Raw genomic sequence first — 23,661 nt, forward strand, 5'->3', positions numbered from 1 at the left:
CAACCTGAACAAAACCCATTAGACCACTCCAGAGCTTTATGACATCCTGCTATTGTGACATTCAACTATTACCTGGCAGTAATGGACTATGTCAGGCTAATGTGGGAAAGGAAGTGAGATAGTAAAAAAAAAACAAAAAAAAAACTAAACAATTTGTGTATGTGTAAACATGCACACAAGAAGTTATTGGGGTTTTTTTTTTTGTACTATTTTGAGTTCCTCCGAGATTCACCGACTTTGCTGTAGTTGGCTGTATATTGAAACCTAACGTGCACATTTTACAAATGCTCTAATGCAACATGCATTTGAGCTGATGGAGTGGAGACGCGGCGGAGAGGCACGGCAAGGGAGAAGGTTATTGATTCCTCCCAGCATAAAGGCCCACGGGATACGGCAGGACGAGCAATGGTCAATGAGTAAATCAACAGCGGACACACACACACACACACACACACACACACACACACACACACACACACACACACACACACACACACACACACACACACACACACACACACACACACACAGATGTCCACATACACACATCGACAGGCACGCACATACATGCACACACAGAGACGAGCATGCAGCAGAACTTCCCCCTGGGATCAGTCTGTCAGGCTCTCAAGGTAATGTAGTACACGCTGGACGCAGAAAGATAGGCCGTAATCCCTCAACAAATGCAGCGCGCTGTTGCAGGAGACAACATTACACACCGGCCTCTGATGATATACACAGATAAAAAAAAAAAAAAAAAAAAAAAAAATAGGATCAGGGTACATCATGTTGCTAAGAATAGAAATGATGATTTCCATCACAAGGCACATCATCATCATCAGCGTCATCATCATCATCATCATCATCATCATCATCATCATCATCATCATCATCATCATCATCATCATCGTCTATTTACAGTAGAGAAGGATTCAGCACGAGCAAAAGAAAAAGCTAACAAACAATTAAAAAAAATGCTTTATGGCATGAGAGATGAGAGAAAAACCACAAAGTAGACCACCTGGTGGTTTAGTCTGAAATGTTATTCCGTCAAAGGGGGAATGCAATTTCTCTGACATGTCTGTTATACGTACATAGTTGCACATCGCTTTGTCAATACCGGGGCTCTAAAACATGCTGCCCAGTCCGCAAGAGGGTTCCTGAGGGATAGCCTTGTAAAGTAAGGAGAAAAAAAAAAATCATTATTTGGTAGAAAGAAAAAAAAAAAATTCAACTGCTGTTTCTAATTTGCCCAATGTGGGTCACACTGTTTCACATAGATAGACATTGTCTGTCTCTCCTACAAGCGTTGCTGCCTTCTGCTGTTCTAAGACATTATCTTTGTGGTTTGAGTTTTCTTCTTCCTTAAAACAACAAAATAAACTTTGACATTGTGTTTATTTACATTTGACTTATTTAAGGTCAATCAACGAAAATGTTTAAATTTCTTGAATTAATCACACGTTTCTTTCCTGCATCAATTAAGCCTCTTTGAATTTGCAGAGTATTAATGCACCGAGCATGGATCTGTAACTTATCACAGAGCAGTAGGATTCAATAGGATTCCTATTGCAACAACTCATCATCAGTAAGGTAAAACTGTCTGGCGACAGTGTAAACCCAGCTCACGGTGGCTATTATTCCCTAACAATGATCGGAAGAGTCAACATTGGCAACGCCGCTCTGAACGCTTCGTCGCCACAAACCCTCGCAGCAACTTTTCTGACACCTCCTGCTGGAAACCCAATTTGCTCGATCTACAATTGCACATGTGGCTATAGTGTTGATGATACATTTTCAATATACTGTGAAGTGCTACTAGATACAGCTTTCGAATCAGCATTGGCATTGAAGGTTGCGTTAGAAGTCAGAATTTCTGCAGCCTTTAGCATTCATGATTTCACCGAGACTTTTTCTGAAGAGAAACACTGGCAGGTAGGATTTTACAGTGCACTTTCCTTTCCATAAGATGTTTTTTATAAAAGATCTTTATTAAAAGGATGTAATCTTTGTACTTAAACTAAGGTTAGACCCTGTCTGTAGTTATAAGCCATTATGTGATCACTTGACTGGATTGGCAGATCAAATTAGGACGTGTGTCTCCTGAACTGAACTGAACTGAATTTGACAGCTCTGGTTATGAGCATAAAGTTCACACACGAAGGCAAAACCACAAGCAAAACACACGCGTTAGTGTGTGTGTGTGCGTGTGGTTTGTTATCAAGGTTTCGAGACATTAGGCACGCGTGTGGATGATGCGTATCTGAAACGATTTTTTGTTTTCCCCCCACCCTCCACTTGCTCTGTAAAGACAGGCAAAAAGCACTACCACCCATTTTTGTTTTTACTCTTTTGCTCCTTGTCACAATTATGTTTTCCTCCAGTTTCCCAGATCTGCTATTTCCCACTGTCTCAGATTTCCCTCTATAACCCCCACCCCACCCCCTCCAGTCCCTCTCCTGAGAGACAGTTAGGAAATATCAGGCAGATGGTGAGAGGAGAGAGAGAGAGGGAGCGAGAGGGAGAGAGAGAGAGAGAGAAAGAGAGAGAGAGAGAGAGAGAGATGGATAAAGAGAAAAAAGAGTGATAGAGAGATAGACCCAGAAAGAGAGAAGCTGAGTCCACAGGCAGGCCATGGTCAGTCAAGTGAAAAAGAGAACAGCTCACTCTTGCAGACCAGCTGAGCTCCTCCACGGTGGAATCTACAACTGTAAATACGACACTACGGAGGGGAGGTGCCCCCCGTGTTTTGGTGCCATTGCATCAATAGCACAGATAATTGTGAAATATGCACCTCTTTCAGGTTTAAGAAGTCTTTCTGAAGCAGTGGGAGACAACATAGGGGGCCAAGTTCATGTTCATTTTATTTTTGTTTTTTTTGTGGGATTTCAGTGCTGGGGCTGCAAATGTTCCTGAGCAGAATGATCGGTTTAAAACAACAAAAGAAACCATGTATTTTGGACGAGTGGCAGGCCAGCAGAGTGTGTTTCTTATTTTCAAACAAATTTCACCTTATCTTAAATATATGGTTGACAAAACTGATGCTACCAGTTGCTATTAATTATTAAGGGAAAGATTAAAAAAACAACAACTATGCAAACCATTGTGTTGAAGTGAGACAACGCAAAGATAACACCCACACCCTCACAAGACATTTACTCTACAATAATAGTGACAATTTCCGCGGTGGTTTCACCCTCCTGCTCACGAGCAGCAGTCTCTCACCACGTAATTGACCTAAAAACTAGGCTGTAACAAGAAGCTTAATTTAGACGTTGCTTCAAGTTGTCCTATTTAAACCACCTCATCATTACTGATTAAATGGCTTGCCCACATGAGCATGCACAGACAATCTCTCACACACACACACACACACACACACACACACACACACACACACACACACACACACACACACACACACACACACACACACACACACACACACACACACACACACACACACACACACAGACACGCGCGCGCACAGAGCGGGCACAGGTACAAACAGCACACCGGAGGCTGATTTGAACTGAACCTGTTTTGAAGGATGTGAATGGTCCTGGTGCCGTCCCATGTTACTGGCCGAGTGCCTCCTCTGCATCGTTTGCAGCCGCTCAATCCCGACAGTTGTCTGAATTAGCACAAACTCAAGCAGCTCCGTTCTCTTTCTTTCCTTTCCCTTCCTTGAACCCCAAATGTCACAGCAAGTAAGACACAACAGTCTCAAGCCAAGGCAACTGACATTTCAGCAATGTAGCCCACAAACACTTCCTCGCCCTCTCCTCTGCTCTGCTGCCTCACAACCCCCCCCACTCACCGCGTCCCCTCTCCCGCCCCTGCCTTCTTTATCTGCCAATTGCAAATGTTCAGAGGAGGTTTCAGGGATGAGGAGACCAGCGGTACAAATCAGTTGAATGTATTGAAAATACCTGGTTGCTGGGAGACATAGGGACAAAGATCAAAAGGAATCATCAATGGACCATAAAATAGTTGTTGGGGGCTCAGTTGGCTACAGTCATACTACGCCCACTACTTGTCAAGTGTTTCCTGTGATAGCAGGTGATGCATGACAACCAGGTAGTGACTAATGTCTTTTACCGGACAAGCACTTTCTCAGGAAACTGAGGAACATATTGATCTGTTAAAAGTCAAAGTTAAGAGGCTGAGTTTGTTGTTTAAAGGAAAAACTGGATGTAAGTAATCCGACTACAATGCAGTGGGTGGCAGTGGTGAGTCACCTCAGTGTTCAGTCTCCATAGTCCTTTAAGCTCCATTCACACTGCAGGTCGTGACGCTCAATTGCAATTTCTTGCTGAGACCCGTTCACACTTCACTTTAACTGTGACCTCCGTCAAAGTGCAGTGTGGACATTATCCAACCCCAGAACGACCGCATGTGCAGAAGAAGGCGTGACATCATGCTCGTCATTACTTCCTGTTTACGGACGTAAATATGGATGTCTACACCAGTCAGCGCCATGGTTGGCAAATCTAACTCACTGCTTCCAACCCAAACAACGTAAAACTCGCACACCTCAATAAAAACCCGCCCAAACCTCAACCTCAACCTCAACCTCAACCTCAACCTCAACCTCTATAGAGGTCAAGCTACAACCAAAAAAACGATTCTATGTGTAATAAAGGACACGTGACGAGCACACAACTGCTCCATATAAACAAAGTTAAAAGGTAAGAGAATTTGGCTCCCCAAGTGGGGGATACCTGCCCAATCTGGCAACACAGGTCAGCGCGTGTAGCTCCATTTTCAGGTGGTTCTGAAAAAGGAGCCGACAGAATCTAGACAAAATAATGAGGGAAAGCAGAAGGAGGTCATCAATGACGTGGAAGTCGCATATTTGCAACTGGATCGTTCAGCCGGTCGTCGCATTGAAAGACGTCGGATATGTTTCAGATTTAGTACCACATATGATTGATTGGATATTGGAATTGCAAAGTTCACAAGCTTTGACATCATAACCTATTACTTTATCATATTTTAATGTTATTGATACAATGATATTTGTATTCAGAGTACCCTTAAAGCTGGGAACAAAATATGGAAAATATCCTGTACTTATTATTGTATTAAAAACATTATAAATGAGTGATTATTTTACCAAGATCAAATGTTAAGTTACATTATAAAAGATAGTAGCTCATTATATACAGGTATATTTTGAGCAAATAATACAAACAGAGGGGTGCTCTTTCTTCAGAACAATGGAGACCTATTTCATATGGAAAAATACTGTAGGGACTTGTGTGACCAGTGTAAGAAGTCGAAGACTTGGCCATTTAAAATACAACATAAAATAGAATAAAAGGATAATGTTAATTTTACCATGATTTAAATTAAACTGTAACAATTATATAAACAGAAGCATTTAAAGCCTTTTTTGTTTTTCTTGAATTCATTATAACTGCAGTGTACAAGTCATGAAAATTCGATCTGCAGTTGCTCAAAATATCTGAATATTTTATAGAAATTGGGATCTTAGTTAATAATTTCATGAACAAATGTGTGAAACTTTTTATTGTCAGGTAGTGAATTAAGTACACACACACACACACACACACACACACACACACACACACACACACACACACACACACACACACACACACACACACACACACACACACACACACACACACACACACACTAACCTGGGATTTGCTCAGCGCTCTCTTGTAGTCCCATTCTGCTTGACACATCATCTGGAGGTAGAAGCACAAAAAGTGGAGCGACTGTCAGAGATTTGTCCTCTCCATGATGACACTATACAAACGTGCCTGAACGCAGAACCCCCCCCCCATCCTGCATCCTCCTCTACCCACCATCCTTCTCTCCATCAACCCATCTAAAAATAAAACAAGCGCAGGCACCGTTGATGAAGAAAAAGAAAAGGACACATCACCCTTAATGCTGGAGGGTTGATCTACATACAACTCTCCTCACCCCCTTACCCCCTCACCCACCACCACCACTCTCTGTCTGCCCTTTCTGCTGTAGCTTTTATTCTTCTTTAAGAGGAGAAAAGTGTAAAATTCAATTTCACACTTGACTCACACACACGGCAGGTTCTCAGTAATTCTTTCCTAAATGTGACAGGATTATGTTTTTGGGCACTTTGAAGAGAACTTTTCAAAACCGGCACAAAAATCCAGCTTGATTTTTGCAGTGAAACAGAAACATAACATTATAGACAGTTTGGAACAGTACAGCATCGGAAAAACTGCAACGGAACTCAAAAAACCTCCCCAATATCTGAAATGTACCTAAATCCATTCACCTGAAGACACCAGAGAAATCATGCCATGTGATGTGACTACTGAAGATATACTCCTCTGACCTATATTTCATGCTGCTGAAAGCTGTTGTGGTGCTGAAGGAGACCTCAGAACTTTGAACTTCCCTCAGACTGAATATATGCAATGTGGAAGCAAACATTTTTATTCTTTCTTTTTTTCTTTTTTACCGTACAGACGGACACCACATTAGTAACCACGCCTGACAGCTTTCGTTTGGTGTGATCTGGAAACATTGTAGTTATGGAGAAATTCAATTCTGTGCTATTTTGAAAACTATGTAATCCAATGTTTGTTTTAATCATTACAGGACTAACAAATTAAAGGAGCAAAGCAAGTTTTCTTGTCTTCAACTGCTGAGGGCTGTCAAATATATGGCTTGTCGGCCAAAACTGGTGATATCCAACATGTGTAGTAACAGTGAAGTGGAAAAGTTTTTCAGCTAAGATACCCATTACTTCCCATTTCTCCTTTGGGGGTTTACTCTTTTAGTAGGATGAGCGACCATAAAATATTCACTATACTCTTAAATCCATCATTCGCGTTGAAGGTTTTTTTTTGTGTGAAGGTTGTGTGTTACGTTTGAGGTTAACTGGTGTCTGTGACTGTGTGTTTTAAACAAACAGAACAGAATAGAATAGAATAGAATAGAATAGAATAGAATAGAATAGAATAGAATGTCTTTATTACCATCATACATGGGGGCATGACTGAAATATAAATAGCTGCCACTGGATGGTGCAACTAAATTAAAAATAATATATAATAAAATCTAATGTACAGGTAAACAAATTCTAAAAAATATGCATTAAGAGGCAGGATATATACAATACAGTGAGAAGGGTAATAAAATCAAATAAAAACCAATAGAATAGAATAAATATGGGGAGGAGCTTGCAATTCATATAATTAAAACCATTAAAAGTGACACTGTACATTACTGTTTTGAGTTCAGAAGCCTGATGGACCACAAGCTGTTTCTCTGCCTGTTTGTCCTGCATTTTATACATACATTGACAATAATAATCAAAAGAAAGAGGTCTTCTGCGTGTGATTTCATCAAATGGGCAACTTATACATGGAAAATGATGCTCAGAGGTTTCTATTGAATAAATGATAATTAAGTAATCAGCAAGATAAAGACAAAGGTTTGTGTCTCAGTGGCTGGAGGTACTGGACGCGGTGGCTTTGTGGAGTAAGATGGTTGATAACAGGAGAGAGACCCCTGAGCACTCAAGAGGCACGTGGTCCGATGAGTCTGAGGCTGAATGAGCTCCTGCGCTGCCTCGGCTCGGCATAAATGGGGGATGAGAGGGTTTGTCCATGATAGCCTTCAGCTTCCCTCTCATCCTCTCCACCGTCACTTCCCCCACTACCAGCCTGCCCACCCACTGCACAGCTGATCAAACCACAGCACATCTGTGATATACGGGACCAATAATAACTTTCCTAAATAATAATTTCATTATTTGATTGAACATATGCTTTAGGAGAAATTTGAAGATCTTTAATCAGTAATTGTAATTGACTTTTGACTGTAAATAACAACTAAGCCTGTATTTACATATTCCAAGCAAGATGACTGCAGCTTTTAATAATGAATTCATTATTACTGTTTATTTAATGCTATTAAGAAGTAAGACATGTAAAACATGCATGTGAATCTTGTCCGTGATACTGTGATTGTCCTGCAGGAGACCCTAATAACTGTGTACAGGCACAAACCTTATTTCTAGTAGTCTTTCAACAATTTTCTGTTTATTATGAAGAGGTAAGGATTTATAGTTACTCCACTTGTCAGATCTTGTCAGCAGTGACAGTATATGAGAATATGTGTGAGTAAATGTGGCTTTACTGAAACTTATTTTTCATAAGTGCATGTTTAAAGAGCAGATTATGTGTAGATTTAATGTACACACTCCTTGGTTATCATTATTATTATTATTATAATTATTATTATTATTATTATTATTATTATTATTATTCCTGAATCACTGGTCACGGGCCTATATTGTGCATGCTCGTGTGTGTGTGGATTTCCAGGGCAAGTCATTGCACTGATGTCATAAAATGTGATGACCTGACAGTGCGACTGTCATCCGCTGAAGATGACTTTGCCTCTTGAATGGCAGATGAGATAATCTGCCTAATACGGTGGATTAGTGTTTAATGCTGAAGATTCCCCGTGGAGGGAAATTTGCTCGTAAGAATGAAAATTATTATTATTTTTTTAATATTTTCATTCTTTTGTCATGTAAAATTCTTAAAAATGAGGTTGTGCTATTTATCGACCGGGAGCTGCATTAAAGTGATGATGTGTTTGCATTTCTGCATCGTAGCAGAAATTAAAGTTTAGAATCGCAAATGAGTCCCCGTTTTGCAGTCGAAACCATTCCAGCCTCCTCCTTCCACCCAGGCCATTAAATCCTCCTCTGTGCTCTGCTGTCCCTTGACAGCTTCCATTACAGCTCAAACACACTCCTCCTGTCGAGTCTATGAGGGGCTGGGAAATCACGGTGACCTAATGTACCTCTGAGCCCCATAATCTTTGACAGCTTCATCATTCAATCTTAATGAGAGGGATACTAATTTCACTCATTCAAACTGCACACGAGTAAACAGCAAGCGGGGACGTTTCATGCTGTACACACGTGTATCTACACCCAGCAGTCTGCAGGGGGAGCTCTTTTTGTGGACTTGAACAGTCTCGTGTAGCAGAGTTTCAGTCTTTGCAATCATCTCCTGATTTGTGCAAAGTACTTTTATTTAGTAGGTGCAAATAACCTTGCGTCGTCATCACCATCTTCTACATCCATTCACTGGTAAAAGCTCACAGGGGGCTCATCTCAGGCGATGATGGTCGAATGTCAGAAATACTGCGGACAGGTCAACAGTAGACTCACAAGGCAAACACAGAGAGACAGACAACAACAAACACTCACTTTCACACCGACGAGCAATTTAGAGTCACCAAATAACCTGAACTGAATGGTTTTTTTTTCTATCGTGTGAGGAAGTCAGAGAAGACCTATCGACAGGGTAAACATGCAACCTATACACATAAAAGCCCACGTGCGTGGAATCGAACCCGGGATATCATAAATGCAACGAAACGTTTCTCATTCTAAACTGTACTTCAAACGTCATAAATGCACATTTTTGTACGTATATCAAAACTACACATGAAACCTTTAAGCTGCGCTTGAGTCATTTTAAAGGTTAAACGTGTTTTGGCGCTCCGCTTAACGGACAAAAAAACCCGGCTGTTTCGGACGGAAAGGTTGCAGATCTAATGTGTGATTTGATGGTCACAAAAGCCACAATAAAGACCAGCATAGTGACAAAAATCATTATTTATCTGCTTTACAGTAATATTTTGAATATTCTGAATATCATAAATGTCATTAGGGTTGTATTGATGAGAAGTATTCAAGTTAAATCTTGACAGCAGTGACACAATAGGAATAGATGGGTTAATAAAGTAAAAAATTAAAAATAAATAAATAAAAGAGCTGGTTGACAAATTGATACTGAAATAGACTATGTGTGTTGGCTGATATTCTGAGAAAGTGGAATCCAAATCAGCATATAGCCGAATCCTCATCACTGAAAACTGTGCCTGAATCATTTATGTTTAAAATAACATTTATTTGATAAGCTTTGTACGCATGGTGGTGAAGTAGCATTAATCACTCTGATTATCCCTCTGGCAAGCGACACACTGCTTACTGCAGTTTATCAGGTTTATTATGAATAAATTAGGATCATGTCAGATAGTCCTGAATATTCTAATGCTGCGTGTCCTTTCACAATCTCTTTGTTAGGTCAAGATAAGTCTTTAACAACACAATTATGCAGATTTTAAGTTGTTATGACCTAATTGTCAAAGCTGTCTGGGTAGCTAAAAATAAAAGCATGCACCGGCCTCAAAGAAAATTTGGTGGACTTGGATTGTTTAAAAAAACCAAAACGGTTTTAGCCTGTGACACACACACAGCGTGGCGTCATTAGGTGCAGTGTGATGTTCAGTTCTGAAGCACTTCATGAAACTCTCCGACAAAGTGACACCGTTTAGGAGTGTTAAGGAAACACAAGTGTGTGTGTGTGTGTGTGTGTGTGTGTGTGTGTGTGTGTGTGTGTGTGTGTGTGTGTGTGTGTGTGTGTGTGTGTGTGTGTGTGTGTGTGTGTGTGTGCTGTGACGTACAGCGGCAAATACCACGTAAGTGCTGCACAGATTAATGTGTATGAATTACTTAGTGCACGTGCACGCCCACACAAACGTGCAAGTACAGTTGAGGACACTCACGTGCATTGACGCACACATGAACACACACGCTCTCTGTCACGACTCAGACACGCCGGCCCCGAAAGGCCCAGCGAGCCAGATCAAAACCTCCTACCGGCCAGCAACTGCTCTCACGAGATCTTAGGAGAGGCCAAAAAAAAAAAAAAAAAGAGAGAGAGAGAGACTCTGTCACAGCTTGAAACAGAGAGCACAAGTAGACGGCTACAGAAATAGTTCTGTCAGGTTATGACTTCCTGTTTAATGAGAATAATTAGTGTGGAAGCAATGAGAGGCACAAAATGAGAATGTAATGACACAGATATATCATTGACTCGGCTCGTCTTATCTCACCTCTCCTCATCTCGTCTGTTGGCCTCCTGGTCCTCGTAAGAGAGTTGAAATCAAATCCACACACAGCTATATGTGGCGAATAAATGAGATGGAGCTCAGACTAGTTTGCAAAAGAGGGCATGTTTTCAATGCTGGGGATAAAAGAGGCCACAAGATTAAACTGAAATGAATGAAATTGAGCTGGATTTATAACACAAAAGCAGAGGAGAATTAGATTGTTTTTTTGTAAATTAAAGCTACTGTATATAAACAATTTATAAATGCATGCATCTCAATATTGACCAAAGATGGACCTTTTGTCTCTGTTCCAAATAGTTCCAGTTTAGAGGAGGGATAGCAGATTTTCTCTGAATTAAATCACCTGTGTTATGGAACCATAACTAGTGACAGGCAGACATTTCACTATTTAGCCAAGTAGCCCTAAAAAACAAGCATGGATGATCATGACGAACAATTCATCAATTGCATATATATAAACATTAAACTGTGTGGAAATGTTAATTAATTATAATAATAATAACGCATGGGTTTTATATAGCACTTTTCAGGACACTCAAAGACGCTTCACATTGCTTTATTCATTCAATCCATACTTGATGGAGGTAAACTACGTATGTAGCCACAGCTGCCCTGTGGCAGACTGATGGAAGCAAGGCTGCCATTTTGCGCTATCGGCCCCTCCGACCACCACCAACCACTCACTCTCACACTGCATTCACCCAGACAGTTTGGGGTTCAGGGTCTTGCCCAAGGACACTTCGGCATGTGGGCAGGCAGAGATGGGAATCAAACCTGCCACCTATTTTTTCGAAGCTCCTCCATACACACTAATCATTGGAGCCTGTTTTATTGTACTGTCATGTTGTTCCTCAGCATCCTATTCAACTGAAAGCCAAGCCAGTTTTTCTGTCTTTTTTTTTTTTTTTTTTTTTTTAATACAAACTGATGCATTTTCACCCCAAGAAGTACAGTTTAGCCAATAAACACAGTGAGCTGCCAGATGGATTTGGCAAAGCAGGCTGTGCACGTGTGCACGTGTGTGTGTGTGTGTGTGTGTGTGTGTGTGTGTGTGTGTGTGTGTGTGTGTGTGTGTGTGTGTGTGTGTGTGTGTGTGTGTGTGTGTGTGTGTGTGTGTGTGTGTGTGTGTGTGTGTGTGTGAGTGTGAGTGGGGAAACGGTGATGGGACTCCTGGGCTGGATTACGATGACTCATCCACACACACACACACACACACACACACACACACACACACACACACACACACACACACACAAATTCAAACATGCACTCATTACCATCATCACTCAAAACCCTGTTAGCGCTGCTCACTGATGCCAATTGTTCCCAATCAGCGGGGTCCTGTCAATGCACTGTGAAACCAGATCACACCAATGACGGCGTATTGATCTGATTACAAAGGCCACGTCACTCTGTCAAGAGAGCATTTGTGTACCTGCCGTGCAAATGCTCCACAGAGCAACGGAAATCATTCGTCACAATAATTATTGAAAAATCTGCTGATAGGCATCACAATTTCTAGGGACTTGTGTTATTGTGATGTTTGTAGATACAGTACACATATAAATAAAATTAAGCCTGTATTCATATGATCAGCTTTCAAATTAAATTATCATAACTCACTCTTCCTGATTACATTTCTACCTGACGGACACCGACTGCATGTCTGCTGCATCTTCATTCAGCCATCAGCCATAACATACTGCCTAACATTATTGTAATGGCTAAACAGCCCTGAACTGTAGATAAATGAAATCCAAAAGACCTCTGAAGATCTTCTTTGGTGTCTGACAACACAACCCAGCCTCACTTATAACTGTATATTACAACAACTCAATGTGCCTCAGCCCCTGCTGCTGATTCACTGCTTCTTCCTTGACTGGAGCATTTCTGTCACTGACCACTGGCTGGGCTGAAAGACTCAACAAGAGCTGCAGTTTTGGACAAGTTCTGGACCAAATTTGAAATTAACCATTTTTGATACAAATGATCAGGAGTGGCTTTACAAGACGTTTCTTTTTTTTTCTTTTTTTTTAAACAAAAAGTTTTTAAAACAGTACCACAATATAAACAGATGACAAACATCCCCATTAGGACTAAAAAGTAAACACAAGATGCCAAAAATGTTTGTCACTCCAGAATATCTGTTTACTGCTCTGCACTTATAGATTGCTGAAACTGATACGAGACCAGTTACCAAAGCAAGATTGAGTTTGATTACAAACCTATTTATTTATTTATAATAATGACTACTTATTTAGTGATTTGTTTCTGTTTCTTCAAACTGCGTTGTTGACAATCATGGCTGAGATTGAAAAAAAAGAAAAGAAAAAGGCCAACTAATTAAAATTGGTGCTGCTTTAGTGAGATCTTACAATTTGCGTGAATCAAGTCTAAGCATGACAGGAAGTCATGCTTTCTTTAAAATATAAACACGACATTTAATGGCGTAGATATGTTTGGGGTCGTATTTATTTGTTGTATTATATCACATTGTGGCACAGTAGCAGTAATTGAGTCAGCAAGCTTTTATAAACTCATATTCTACTACTCTAAACTGAAAAATATATCTCATTTAGACAAAAGTATAAGTTTAGATCATGACAGATATAAAAAGACCATGGACATTCACAATCCTGGTTGCATCATTTAAAACATTTGGCATTAAACCCAACTAAGGGTGCAAACTGCAGTGACTATACACTTACTTATTTATACAAATGAAATAAATAGTTTTCAGCTTTATAGCCTTTATATGTTTCACACATATATATAAAAATAGATTAAAAAAGGAGTGAGAAAATGTTTTGAACATATTTTGAATTAATCTATATTTAAAAATTGTAAAGAAAAGCTTGAGCCCTGAATATCCTGTGTGCACAGATTGTGGCCATGGCAGCAAGTAACATATCCTCGGGCAAGTATGTGTACACTTATGTGTTTCACAGTGGAGTTGCATGACTAAGGCTTTGCATGTACTGTCAAGTAGAGGCGTGCATGCGTCTGTCAGCGGGATCAGATGTGTACATCTCATATTTGTATTCCCCTTTTCATGTTTGATGCATGAACTGCTGCGTGTGGTCTCGCAGTCGCATGTGATCATGTGCACTGCAGCAGGATGCCTTGTAACAGATGATGGTGATAATGACTAATATGCTGAGGGTGATTACACAGCATGATTTAAAGATAGTAAAGGCAGCACTGCCAGAGAAAGAAAAAAAAACAAAAACCACATCCTCTTTGAAAGCCATCAACAGCAGTAGCACACGGTAGCAGTGTGGTGTTGAAAACCCTTTAGCTGATGAGCTGAAGACGGACTTCAACTGTCTCAAGATTCTGTTTATTTGATTTTAATGCTTCACAACCATGAAAACAAGAACAACGATTTAGCTTTAGCACCTTCTGAAATTTTAATATTGACCATTTTCTTCCCATAATATTATGTGTTTTTAACAGTTCAGAGAAGATTAAATATGTTTGACATGCTGGTGAAGTTCTGGAGTAATGACTTTTATACTGGAGTAAAGTTGGGCTGCTTCTTCTGAAACTTTTAAATATTATAAACCACTAAGGAGCAATGGTTCTGGTAAGTATCCATGCCCAACCATGTCAGGACAGGAGTTATGATGACCCGAGGCACAATTTCCATATAAAACACATTCAATAATTGTATTTTCAAACATAAGATACGTTCTTGCCAAAAGTTCATGTGACTTAGGGTGGCCATCTTTCGATGTCTAGAACGTGCTGCTCAGGCTCGTCTGGTTGTGCAACGTTTGCTCGTGGGAAGGTGTTTGGATCGATGTGGTAACTGTAACTTATATATTTCATCAACATTGTTGTGTGCCTTATAATCTTAATATATTTTAATGATGTCTCGTCTGTATGAATCAATGGACAATTCAGCGACATAACCGGAAAGTTGGACAGGCATCATTAGACAAGAAAAATCTGTTATTTTCAAAATTTTCAAACCGCTCTTGGACAGGATGTGAAAAGTGGACGCCTTATACTCTAAATAAGACTTTAGTTCAACCTCATGTAACCCCAGAGATGAAGCTGCGTGCTGAACCTCAGGGTGGTTGTTAATGCAGAAAGGTTGTTAATGGACAACATGGATGGATTGAAATTCTCTTGACATTATCTGCCTTGGCGTTATAGTTATGAGAGAGACACACACATCAATTCAACATAATGGTTAATTATTCGTCAAGAAATACTGCATAAAAATCTGTTTTCTCCTAAGACGTATGAAGAGAATTGTTTGTGGAGTTGTATTTGATTTTCTTTTGATCTCCATGAGCTGCAACAAATGCAGCTACTCTTCCCGGAGTCAGTCCGTGATCTGTGATTCTAAAGAAAGAGACTGATGATGACAGCTGAATATTAATAACTTTATGACACTCAGAGAGGTGAGTATTAGTAGCATTAGGACATGAATGACAGTAATAAAACCAATAATACATTAACTGAATTCCAAGAGGACAGCAAAGTATTTGATCTAATTTACCCTAGTTTTCTTTCTTTTTTAATGAAACAAAGGTTTCCACTTCCAATATAGTTTGCCCACTTTTCTCTGGCAAATGTCTCACACTCGCACTTACTGCACCAAACATCATTCAATATGAAAGATAAAAACAAAAAAAAGGCTCCATGTCCATTTTCAATACATTTAGTGTTTATTTTCATCTACAAATCTTAAGAAATATAATCCATATTCTAATGAGTATTCTAATGAATGTCCTAGGAAAAGGTTTAACTCAGGGTTTTGATGTGAATGCATTCAGTTTAATGGAGTTGCATTTTATGGTGTTGTGTAGAGAACCATGTTGCAAATATTGCGGGAGAAGACTTACGACACAGGGCCTGAGCATTGTGTTGAAATAATCGACAGAATCAGATCAGATGTGAAAAAAGAAAAAACAACAAAAAACGGTATGTTAATAAATTACCACTGAAAAGTGCTATAATCTCTTGAAATGTGCTCCTCGTGGAATGTAAGCATTTCAAATCAGAATGAAGTGACTGCAGTTAATGGACAAAAAACAAAAAACAAACAAAACAAACAAAAAAATATATATCTATATATCTATATAAGGGAATAATACAATAGGAGTTAATAACACTCTCAAGTTGAATACAAGCATACACTCTTGCATCATCTTCGTCATCATCTTTCCCTCACTAAGAAAGCTGCATCACATGCAAACAGGCCATCATGGATGCAAAAATACTCATCTGAAATGCACACACACACACACACACACACACACACACACACACACACACACACACACACACACACACACACACACACACACACACACACACACACACACACACACACACACACACACACACACACACACACACACACACACCATTTCATCCTCCTCCCTCCCGTCTCCCCTCAGAGGCTCAAAGCGGAGTGCTTTTCCCTCGCGTTGTTGTACCCATGTTAGGGCAGTGACGCCAGCGTGTCGTTCTCTACCCGTTCCTGCGATAGGTGAGTGCGTCACAGTTCCCACAACCCACTTCTCTCCGTCGGCTTCCTGCTTCTGCTGATCGAGGTTGACGTTGCCGGGCGTTAGCCGTTGAGGCTGAGGCTCACGGGAACAACGTGAGCAGCACCCAGAAAATAGTCTTCCATTTGAAGCTGCATGAGTAATGACTCGCATCCCATTTTGTGGTTATACTTTACAAAAATGTACTCTTTCATACTTTTTGAGGACGGCAATTGACAGAAAAGCTTGGTGCTGATGCACGTTTTAGATTAGTCCGTTTTGTCATTATTACATGTATCTTTATTATAAGTGCATTGATCTAAATAAAAATGTGAAAAAGCAAATATCCTGGATTGTCACAACCCAGTCTCAATACATGTTGTGTAATAACTACGTTTGTCCACGAAACAGCTCTGAAATTGTAACATGGGTACATTTAATCTGCCTGCTCATTTTTGAATGCATAAAAGCGTATTCGTGGTCAAATGTAGAACTGTAGTTTTAAGAGGCATGACACGACATCAGCTTCCTTCCGGTTGCTTGTTGACAGCATCCATAGCAACACCATAGCAACCACAACAAAACCTTTGTTTGTTGGGGAAACTTGAAAAATGTGTGTCAAAACAAAAAATGCACGGATTGTATACAGAAACTGACTCGATGCTATGAAAATAAAGTGTAAATTTGCAGTATTTGAAGATAGCTTGTGGTTTTAGCTTCGTTATGATAGCTTTTCTTGAAACAGTTTCCACTGGCAATAGAAGGAATGGCCGCCAAATTCAGTCTTCATGTCAGAAGAAGCTTGGTTGTCACGTGACCTGAAGTCTGCACGCAGAAAAGAATAGGCAATAAGAACAATAGGAAATAAAACAGGACTAATTCTAACTCACACTATTGGCCAGTCCTTCTACCGAACATTTGTGTTTTTCTTTTTATCAGCCACTTGTACACATAATACATCGAGCTAGGTGTGGCCTGCGTAAAGGGTGAAAACTTAGTTTATGTCTCTTTTGGCCACAAAGAAACACTCGTCCAGCTTCTCACTGTGCATGTCGCAAGGACAAAAACAGGTTTTCAAAAAACTCTCCAATTCCTCACCTCAATTGTGAAGTCATTTAACAGGACCGGACTCACCAGCCCCACATCCATATTGTGTCTCACTTTTTTACAATAGTCTTAAGTTGAATTACCGCGTGACACATATTGTTAGAATGAGCTATGCTGAATTTCCAAGGTCAGTATTGTTACATCACCCAAAAATCTAGAAACTGTGATTCATACTTTCACTCAGATCTATTCAGATTCCCGCAAATCCTTCTCTTCCTGTTTACTGAACTCAAACGTGACCAAACTCTAGTTACTACAACATTCTTTAATAATAACCAAACTGAATAATTCACCCCAATATTAGTGAAACTGAACTGGAATTTTTTTTTATTTACTTATACTTATAGTACTTATAATACTTTCAAAATAGACTGAGCGTAATATTCAAGGTTCAGTTCAATACAACCCAAACTATTATCCAAGGCCTTCTGGAAGGTCTTTATTAATGATACCAAAATCAAAATGAAAAACTAGAGGACACAGGACCATTCTTTATGAAAAGAAAAAACTAATTAAATGGCTGTTTGGGAAAAATACAGTTGGATGGTTTTGAAGAATTGGGCTTTTATCCTGAAATGCTAAATATTTAATAGAAAATGAAACCAATTGACAGTTTGAGTTATAGATGAACCTCCTACTTTGGGACAGACGCAGGAAGGTGTTGTTTTCAACTAACCAGCGTTGAAACTTTGATCAGTCGGTCGCTCTCACACTATCAGACATTTGCATTTGTAGGGCTCACAGGGATGCTGAGGCAGCAGAGGGTTGGTGTGTGAATATTCAGAGATGCTGGAAAAAGACCTCGTTTACACAACCAAAACGAGTGAAGACGGAGTTATTTGAATGGATTTGGGTCCCTCGTTTACTCCTAAATGAAGCTCCAAGTCACTGAAAACGATTGCATCTGAAAACTCTGGCCAAAATGGACATTTAGAAAAACTCGTTTGCATGTAGACACTCAGAGGGAGACGGAGTTTAACGTCACAGTATACACCAGAAGTGTCATTGGGATTATATGTGTGTTTACATTTACCGTTCTAGAAACAGTCCAACATGTCGCTATACTTGACCCTCGCAGCATTTTATACCTGAAGGAACAGGAAGTAGTTTTTTTTCTGGGATTCTGATTGGCCAGCACGGCTTTATGCTTCTCATAGAAACTCATAGCGAGGTTTTTATGCAGGTTTACGTGAATGAAAGGTTGTTGTTTTTTTAAACGATGTGGTGTAAACAATGTTGCTTTTGAAAACATAGATGGGGAAATATAATTTTTTGTAAATACCTGGCTGTGCGTGAACGTGGCCTAAAGCCACTAAGGACACGCAACAAACCCAACAGCACAAGATACATACACCCTCCGATGCCATATTTGTTTTTAAAAGATATTTGTACATCTAGGGTGGTGTGTGACGAAGGGAAATACATTCTTAAAGCTTTAAACTCGCACACAATCTGTCCATCCATCCATTCATCAGTAAATCATCCAGACCTACTTCATTCAGACTTGGATTGCAGCGGATGGACTCGTCTCACACTTAGCAGAAGGTAGTGTTTTGATCAATTTTCAATAATCAATTCATCGTGTTCTTAGTGGCGGGGTGCTGGAGCCAATCCCAGCTCAATACGGGTATAGGCAGAGTACACCCGGACAGACAGACAGACAATCACACACACACAGTCTCCTACTACCAGCCTTCTTATAAACTAACCTGACATGCATGTTTTTGACTTGCTGAAGTAAACTATATGTTATTGATAACACCATAGAAATGCAACCAGTCAACATGCAAACTCCACACAGTGAAAAGCCCAGAGTCCAACATGGATCTCCTTGCTGCGATGCACTGGAAGTCACTACTTGATAAAAAACACGCTGCCCATTACCATTGTGCATATTGGCAACGTACAACAAAAAAGTCTGTTGCACATCTATTAAAAAGTGTTCTACGTCGATGAAAGCTTCAAAACTAACAAGGACTAGTCTTGTTTTCACTGCTCTTTGCAACAGGAACGTCATTGTTTTTGGATTCGAGGGTCAATGGCGTTTACAAAACCCACAGGAAACTGTTTTATTAGTGTTTATTTGAGCTGCGTCTCCTGGGAAACATTAATCCGAATGCTTCCAAATGTACTACAAGTAAAACATAGCCACTGAAAAACACTATGACTAAGTTATTATTATATATTTTTTTTAAACTTCTCCTACTGCTGTTGCATTATGCATGTTTTTCCAAACTCACCCTGGCAGCATAACTTTGAGCCTGTTTGATAGCAACGATGGCGATATAGTATCTATCACAATGAAAAACAAAGGTCTTTAAAGTTCTATGTGGTGGGTTTTCTGAGACAGTCAATGACCAAACCAAAATCCTGGCCAATAGAGCATTGAGTAGCTCAGGACTTAAAAGATTAAAAACAATGTATGCAATTTAAGTTAACAACAAAAAAAGGACATTGAACCATTATTTAGTTGTATTTTGTGTGCGTCTACAGTTAGTAACATGACAGCGTAGAGTCTTGATGATGTGCAGAATAGTTTCGTCCGATCAGGACTTACATATTCAATGAGTTGTTTGTTGAATGAGAAGGGAGAGGAGAAGAAAAAAAACAAACACAGAATGAGGCTAAAGGGAATGAAAGCAAGACACGTGTTAGAAGAAAAATAACGTGAATGAAGAAGCGAGCACGTCGGCATTAGCACACGTTGCATCGAGCGTGAAGGAATCAAACAGCCCAGACATACAAGTCTGTGAATGTTTGTATTTGTACGATTGAGCGGTTGAGACAGGGCTGGACACAGAGAGAGAGAGAGAGAGAGAGAGAGAGAGAGAGAGAGAGAGAGAGAGAGAGAGAGAGAGAGAGAGAGAGAGAGAGAGAGAGAGAGAGAGTGTGGCACGTGTATCGTCCTGCACACACATCACAGCCCAAGGCTCCTTCTTCTACTATTCACATGAGAGGCGAACGCTCACTTTGTAATGGTTTACCACAGCAGGCTTTCAGTTATAGATTGGATGCAATTATTTCGGAATATTTGACCTGAAGTTCCCTCTCCCTACTGGGCTAAACATACCCTGAAAGCCATATCACACCAAGAAAAAAAAAAGATGTTGGTGGGGGGGGGGGGGGGGGGGGGGGGGGGGGGGGGGGTTAACTGGTTCAAAACTGCATTTTAAAAACAGGTGATTTTGCTCAGAAGTTGATTTCAGGATCTGTGCAGGAAATCCCACAAAACTCACTATACTGCATGCTCACATAGAAACAGATTCTGTGCTTGGCTTGCATGTTTTTTTGCAGCTGATCGGTTCACAATAATAGTGTGATTAATAACATCACGCACAAACAGGAGTATTTAATTGCATGTGTTACTACTTGTGTCCGCCATAGAGTGATCGATTAAAGACCCGAGTGCCTAAAAAACACCATTTATGCTGGAGGAGGAAGTTAATGAACATAATTGCTGTAAACAGCAACAAAAACAACAAAAAAGCAATATTCAGGATCGCCTTTCATAAAAGTCAACAACATAAGACATCAAAGAACAATGGTCCAAACAGAGAAACAAAAGGAGCAAAAGAGAAATAATCTTCTAATAAAACCTTTACCAATAAGACTTGTGGGGACCAGCTGAGGAAATGCCTCCCAGCACAAAAACTACAACATGGCTGCTTAAGCTGAATTGCACCTTGTTTTCCAAAGTATGGACGCAAAACAAACAACACATTTTCTTTTAGACATTGTAGATCATTTTATATCAAATTCATATCTTACCATAACCATCACCTGTATTTGTCACGTTTTGGCTGGAGTGTCCAATATTGGCTATTTCTCAAGGCAAAGATGCAAAATGAATGGTGTGTGTCATTTCAGGTACATTCATTCAGCATTTACACGTATGTCACGGTTAAAATGGTTTAATACATTTTACACATTTTTAATGCAAATATTTAATGTATCAGCCCCTATAAGAACTCAGACTTCACCGTCCAATAACAATTAGCCACATACAACTCATTTTATTACTTTTCCCTCCATATTTTACAGCCACTTTTAGCTACAAAGACATCTGCCTCACCAGAAATGTTTTCCTCTTCGTCCTCGGGGACATTCCCAGGTCAGCTGAGATGATATACTGTACTGTGTGGGACCAGTGGCTCAACTCCAAGCTCCCACAGGATATCTGAGCTCCTGACACTCTCGAGGGGTGAACCCAGCCACGGTGCAGAGGACACTGACTTTGGGCTGCTTGTATTCGTCATTCAGGCGTCATTCACAAGTATCGGAATGCATTTCAAAAGGAAAAGCCTTTCCTCTCAGCATCTTTTTCTGCCCTTCAATCTAATCCAGAGATTCTTGCTCACTTAGGGCACTAACACAGCCTGAACTCCTAAAGCCATTCGCCGCTTTCTATGAGAAAAGCCAAGGCCTCGTGGCCGGAGGTGCTGATCCTCATTGCAGATTCAAAGCACCTGAATGCAGGCTGCAAATTACCGTCTCATGAAAACACACCATCCACAAAGAGCCAGGAAATGGTTGGAGTCTTTACAACTCAATGCAAATCCCATCGACACCTGCCACAGGAGCTCGCTCAAAGTACGATAGGAGAGAATCCTTAGGGGGCAGCTGAGAACTTCAGGTGGACAAAGCAGCAGGAAATACTTTTCATTCATTTATTTGGACGGGACAGGGCATATTAATGAACAAGCCATCTCTTGATGAGGTTAACATAAATATGCCGGATTCAATTTCTGTCTGTTGCCCCACATAAAAACATACAGGGTTACAAACGTATAAACAATATGGGAAAAAAATAGACAAAGATGATGAAATAATTCTTCATAAAAATCCAATATTAAAGTGCTTACTTAGTAGTCTGACATAAGTAAAGTGCCTTTTATTTGTTTTGGATTTTTTTTTGGGGGGGGGGGTCAGAACACAATTTTAGTACTGAAATCAATAGAAGTGCATGAGAGACTGATTCAATGTATAAAATAGGCTTTATAGGAAAACCCTACTTCTGGCTGTTAGGAGAGCCGATATAGCAGATATCTGACATCAAAAGAGTTGTGCCTTTTATTGCCTGCAGATCCCAGCAGCTGTAGACAATAATATCTTATGATGTGAAAACCATTAGGAAGTCCCGCATTAAAACCCCACAGTACCGAGGCATGAGGACACTCGTCCTCCAACACTCTGAAATCCCGCACAGCGAGTATTCCTTGTGACCAATCCACAGTTAGCGCAGAAGTCCAAAAATAAAGCACCACTTGGGTTCAGATTATGCAGGCCATTCTTTCCAGTCAACCCTCACCATGTTTCTTTACACAGACACACGCGCACACACACACACACACACACACACACACACACACACACACACACACACACACACACACACACACACACACACACACACACACACACACACACACACACACACACACACACACACACACACACACACACACACACACGAGTGCTGAAGTCTTTCAACAAGAATATCCACACTGGTCCCCAGACATTATCTGTTCTCTGATCCCACCCAGATTCACCAGGAAATCTGAATACTGTGAATTGCTGCTAGATGCATGAGCCCAAACGGCTATCAGATCCATTCTGTCAGAGATTCATTGTCACGCCGGGGCAATCCTCTTTGTCCAGGGAAATCTTAGCCCCAAACAGGAGCTTGTGGGGACCTACACACTCTCAGCAGTTGCAATTCCTCATGAGGAATTAGGTTTTAAACATAAAGCTTTTTTTTTGGAGAGGTAAACCTCAGCTCCTGGTATCAATCTTGCTCTGGGTGACATTTCCCATCTCGACTCTGCCAAGGTCTGGCACGCCTCCCTGCTGCGACCAATTCTGTTTAGATTAAAAATAGAGTGTGGACACAGAATTAGAGGTGAAGGTCAAAACAGACCACACATCTGTAGAGCAGAGAACGAGCCAGGAATCAGTTTGTATATGGGACGACTGTCAATTCAGAGAAGGCATAGCAGGACCGGAGCCAGGCAAAAACTCAAGCTCTCACACACACACACACACACACACACACACACACACACACACACACACACACACACACACA

General features: G+C 40.4%; 1 protein-coding gene across 2 annotated transcripts in view; it reads right to left on the reverse strand.

Annotated features, from left to right (window-relative positions):
* Positions 1 to 23,661, reverse strand: part of LOC308107038 (cGMP-inhibited 3',5'-cyclic phosphodiesterase 3A-like) — a gene marked incomplete at its 5' end in the record, with an annotated part of 61,456 nt that overhangs the window by 21,744 nt on the left and 16,051 nt on the right. The window contains one exon of one of the 2 annotated variants that reach the window (XM_080459136.1): positions 5,670 to 5,720. In XM_080459136.1, the coding sequence (XP_080315262.1) occupies positions 5,670 to 5,720 (51 nt within the window). Of the gene's footprint in view, positions 1 to 3,538; positions 3,790 to 5,669; positions 5,721 to 23,661 lie in introns of those variants that run through there. The other variant, XM_080459137.1, reaches the window with a different exon arrangement.

The sequence above is a fragment of the Lipophrys pholis genome (assembly GCF_963383615.2).
Source record: "Lipophrys pholis genome assembly, chromosome: 3".
Taxonomy (NCBI): Eukaryota; Metazoa; Chordata; class Actinopteri; order Blenniiformes; family Blenniidae; genus Lipophrys; species Lipophrys pholis.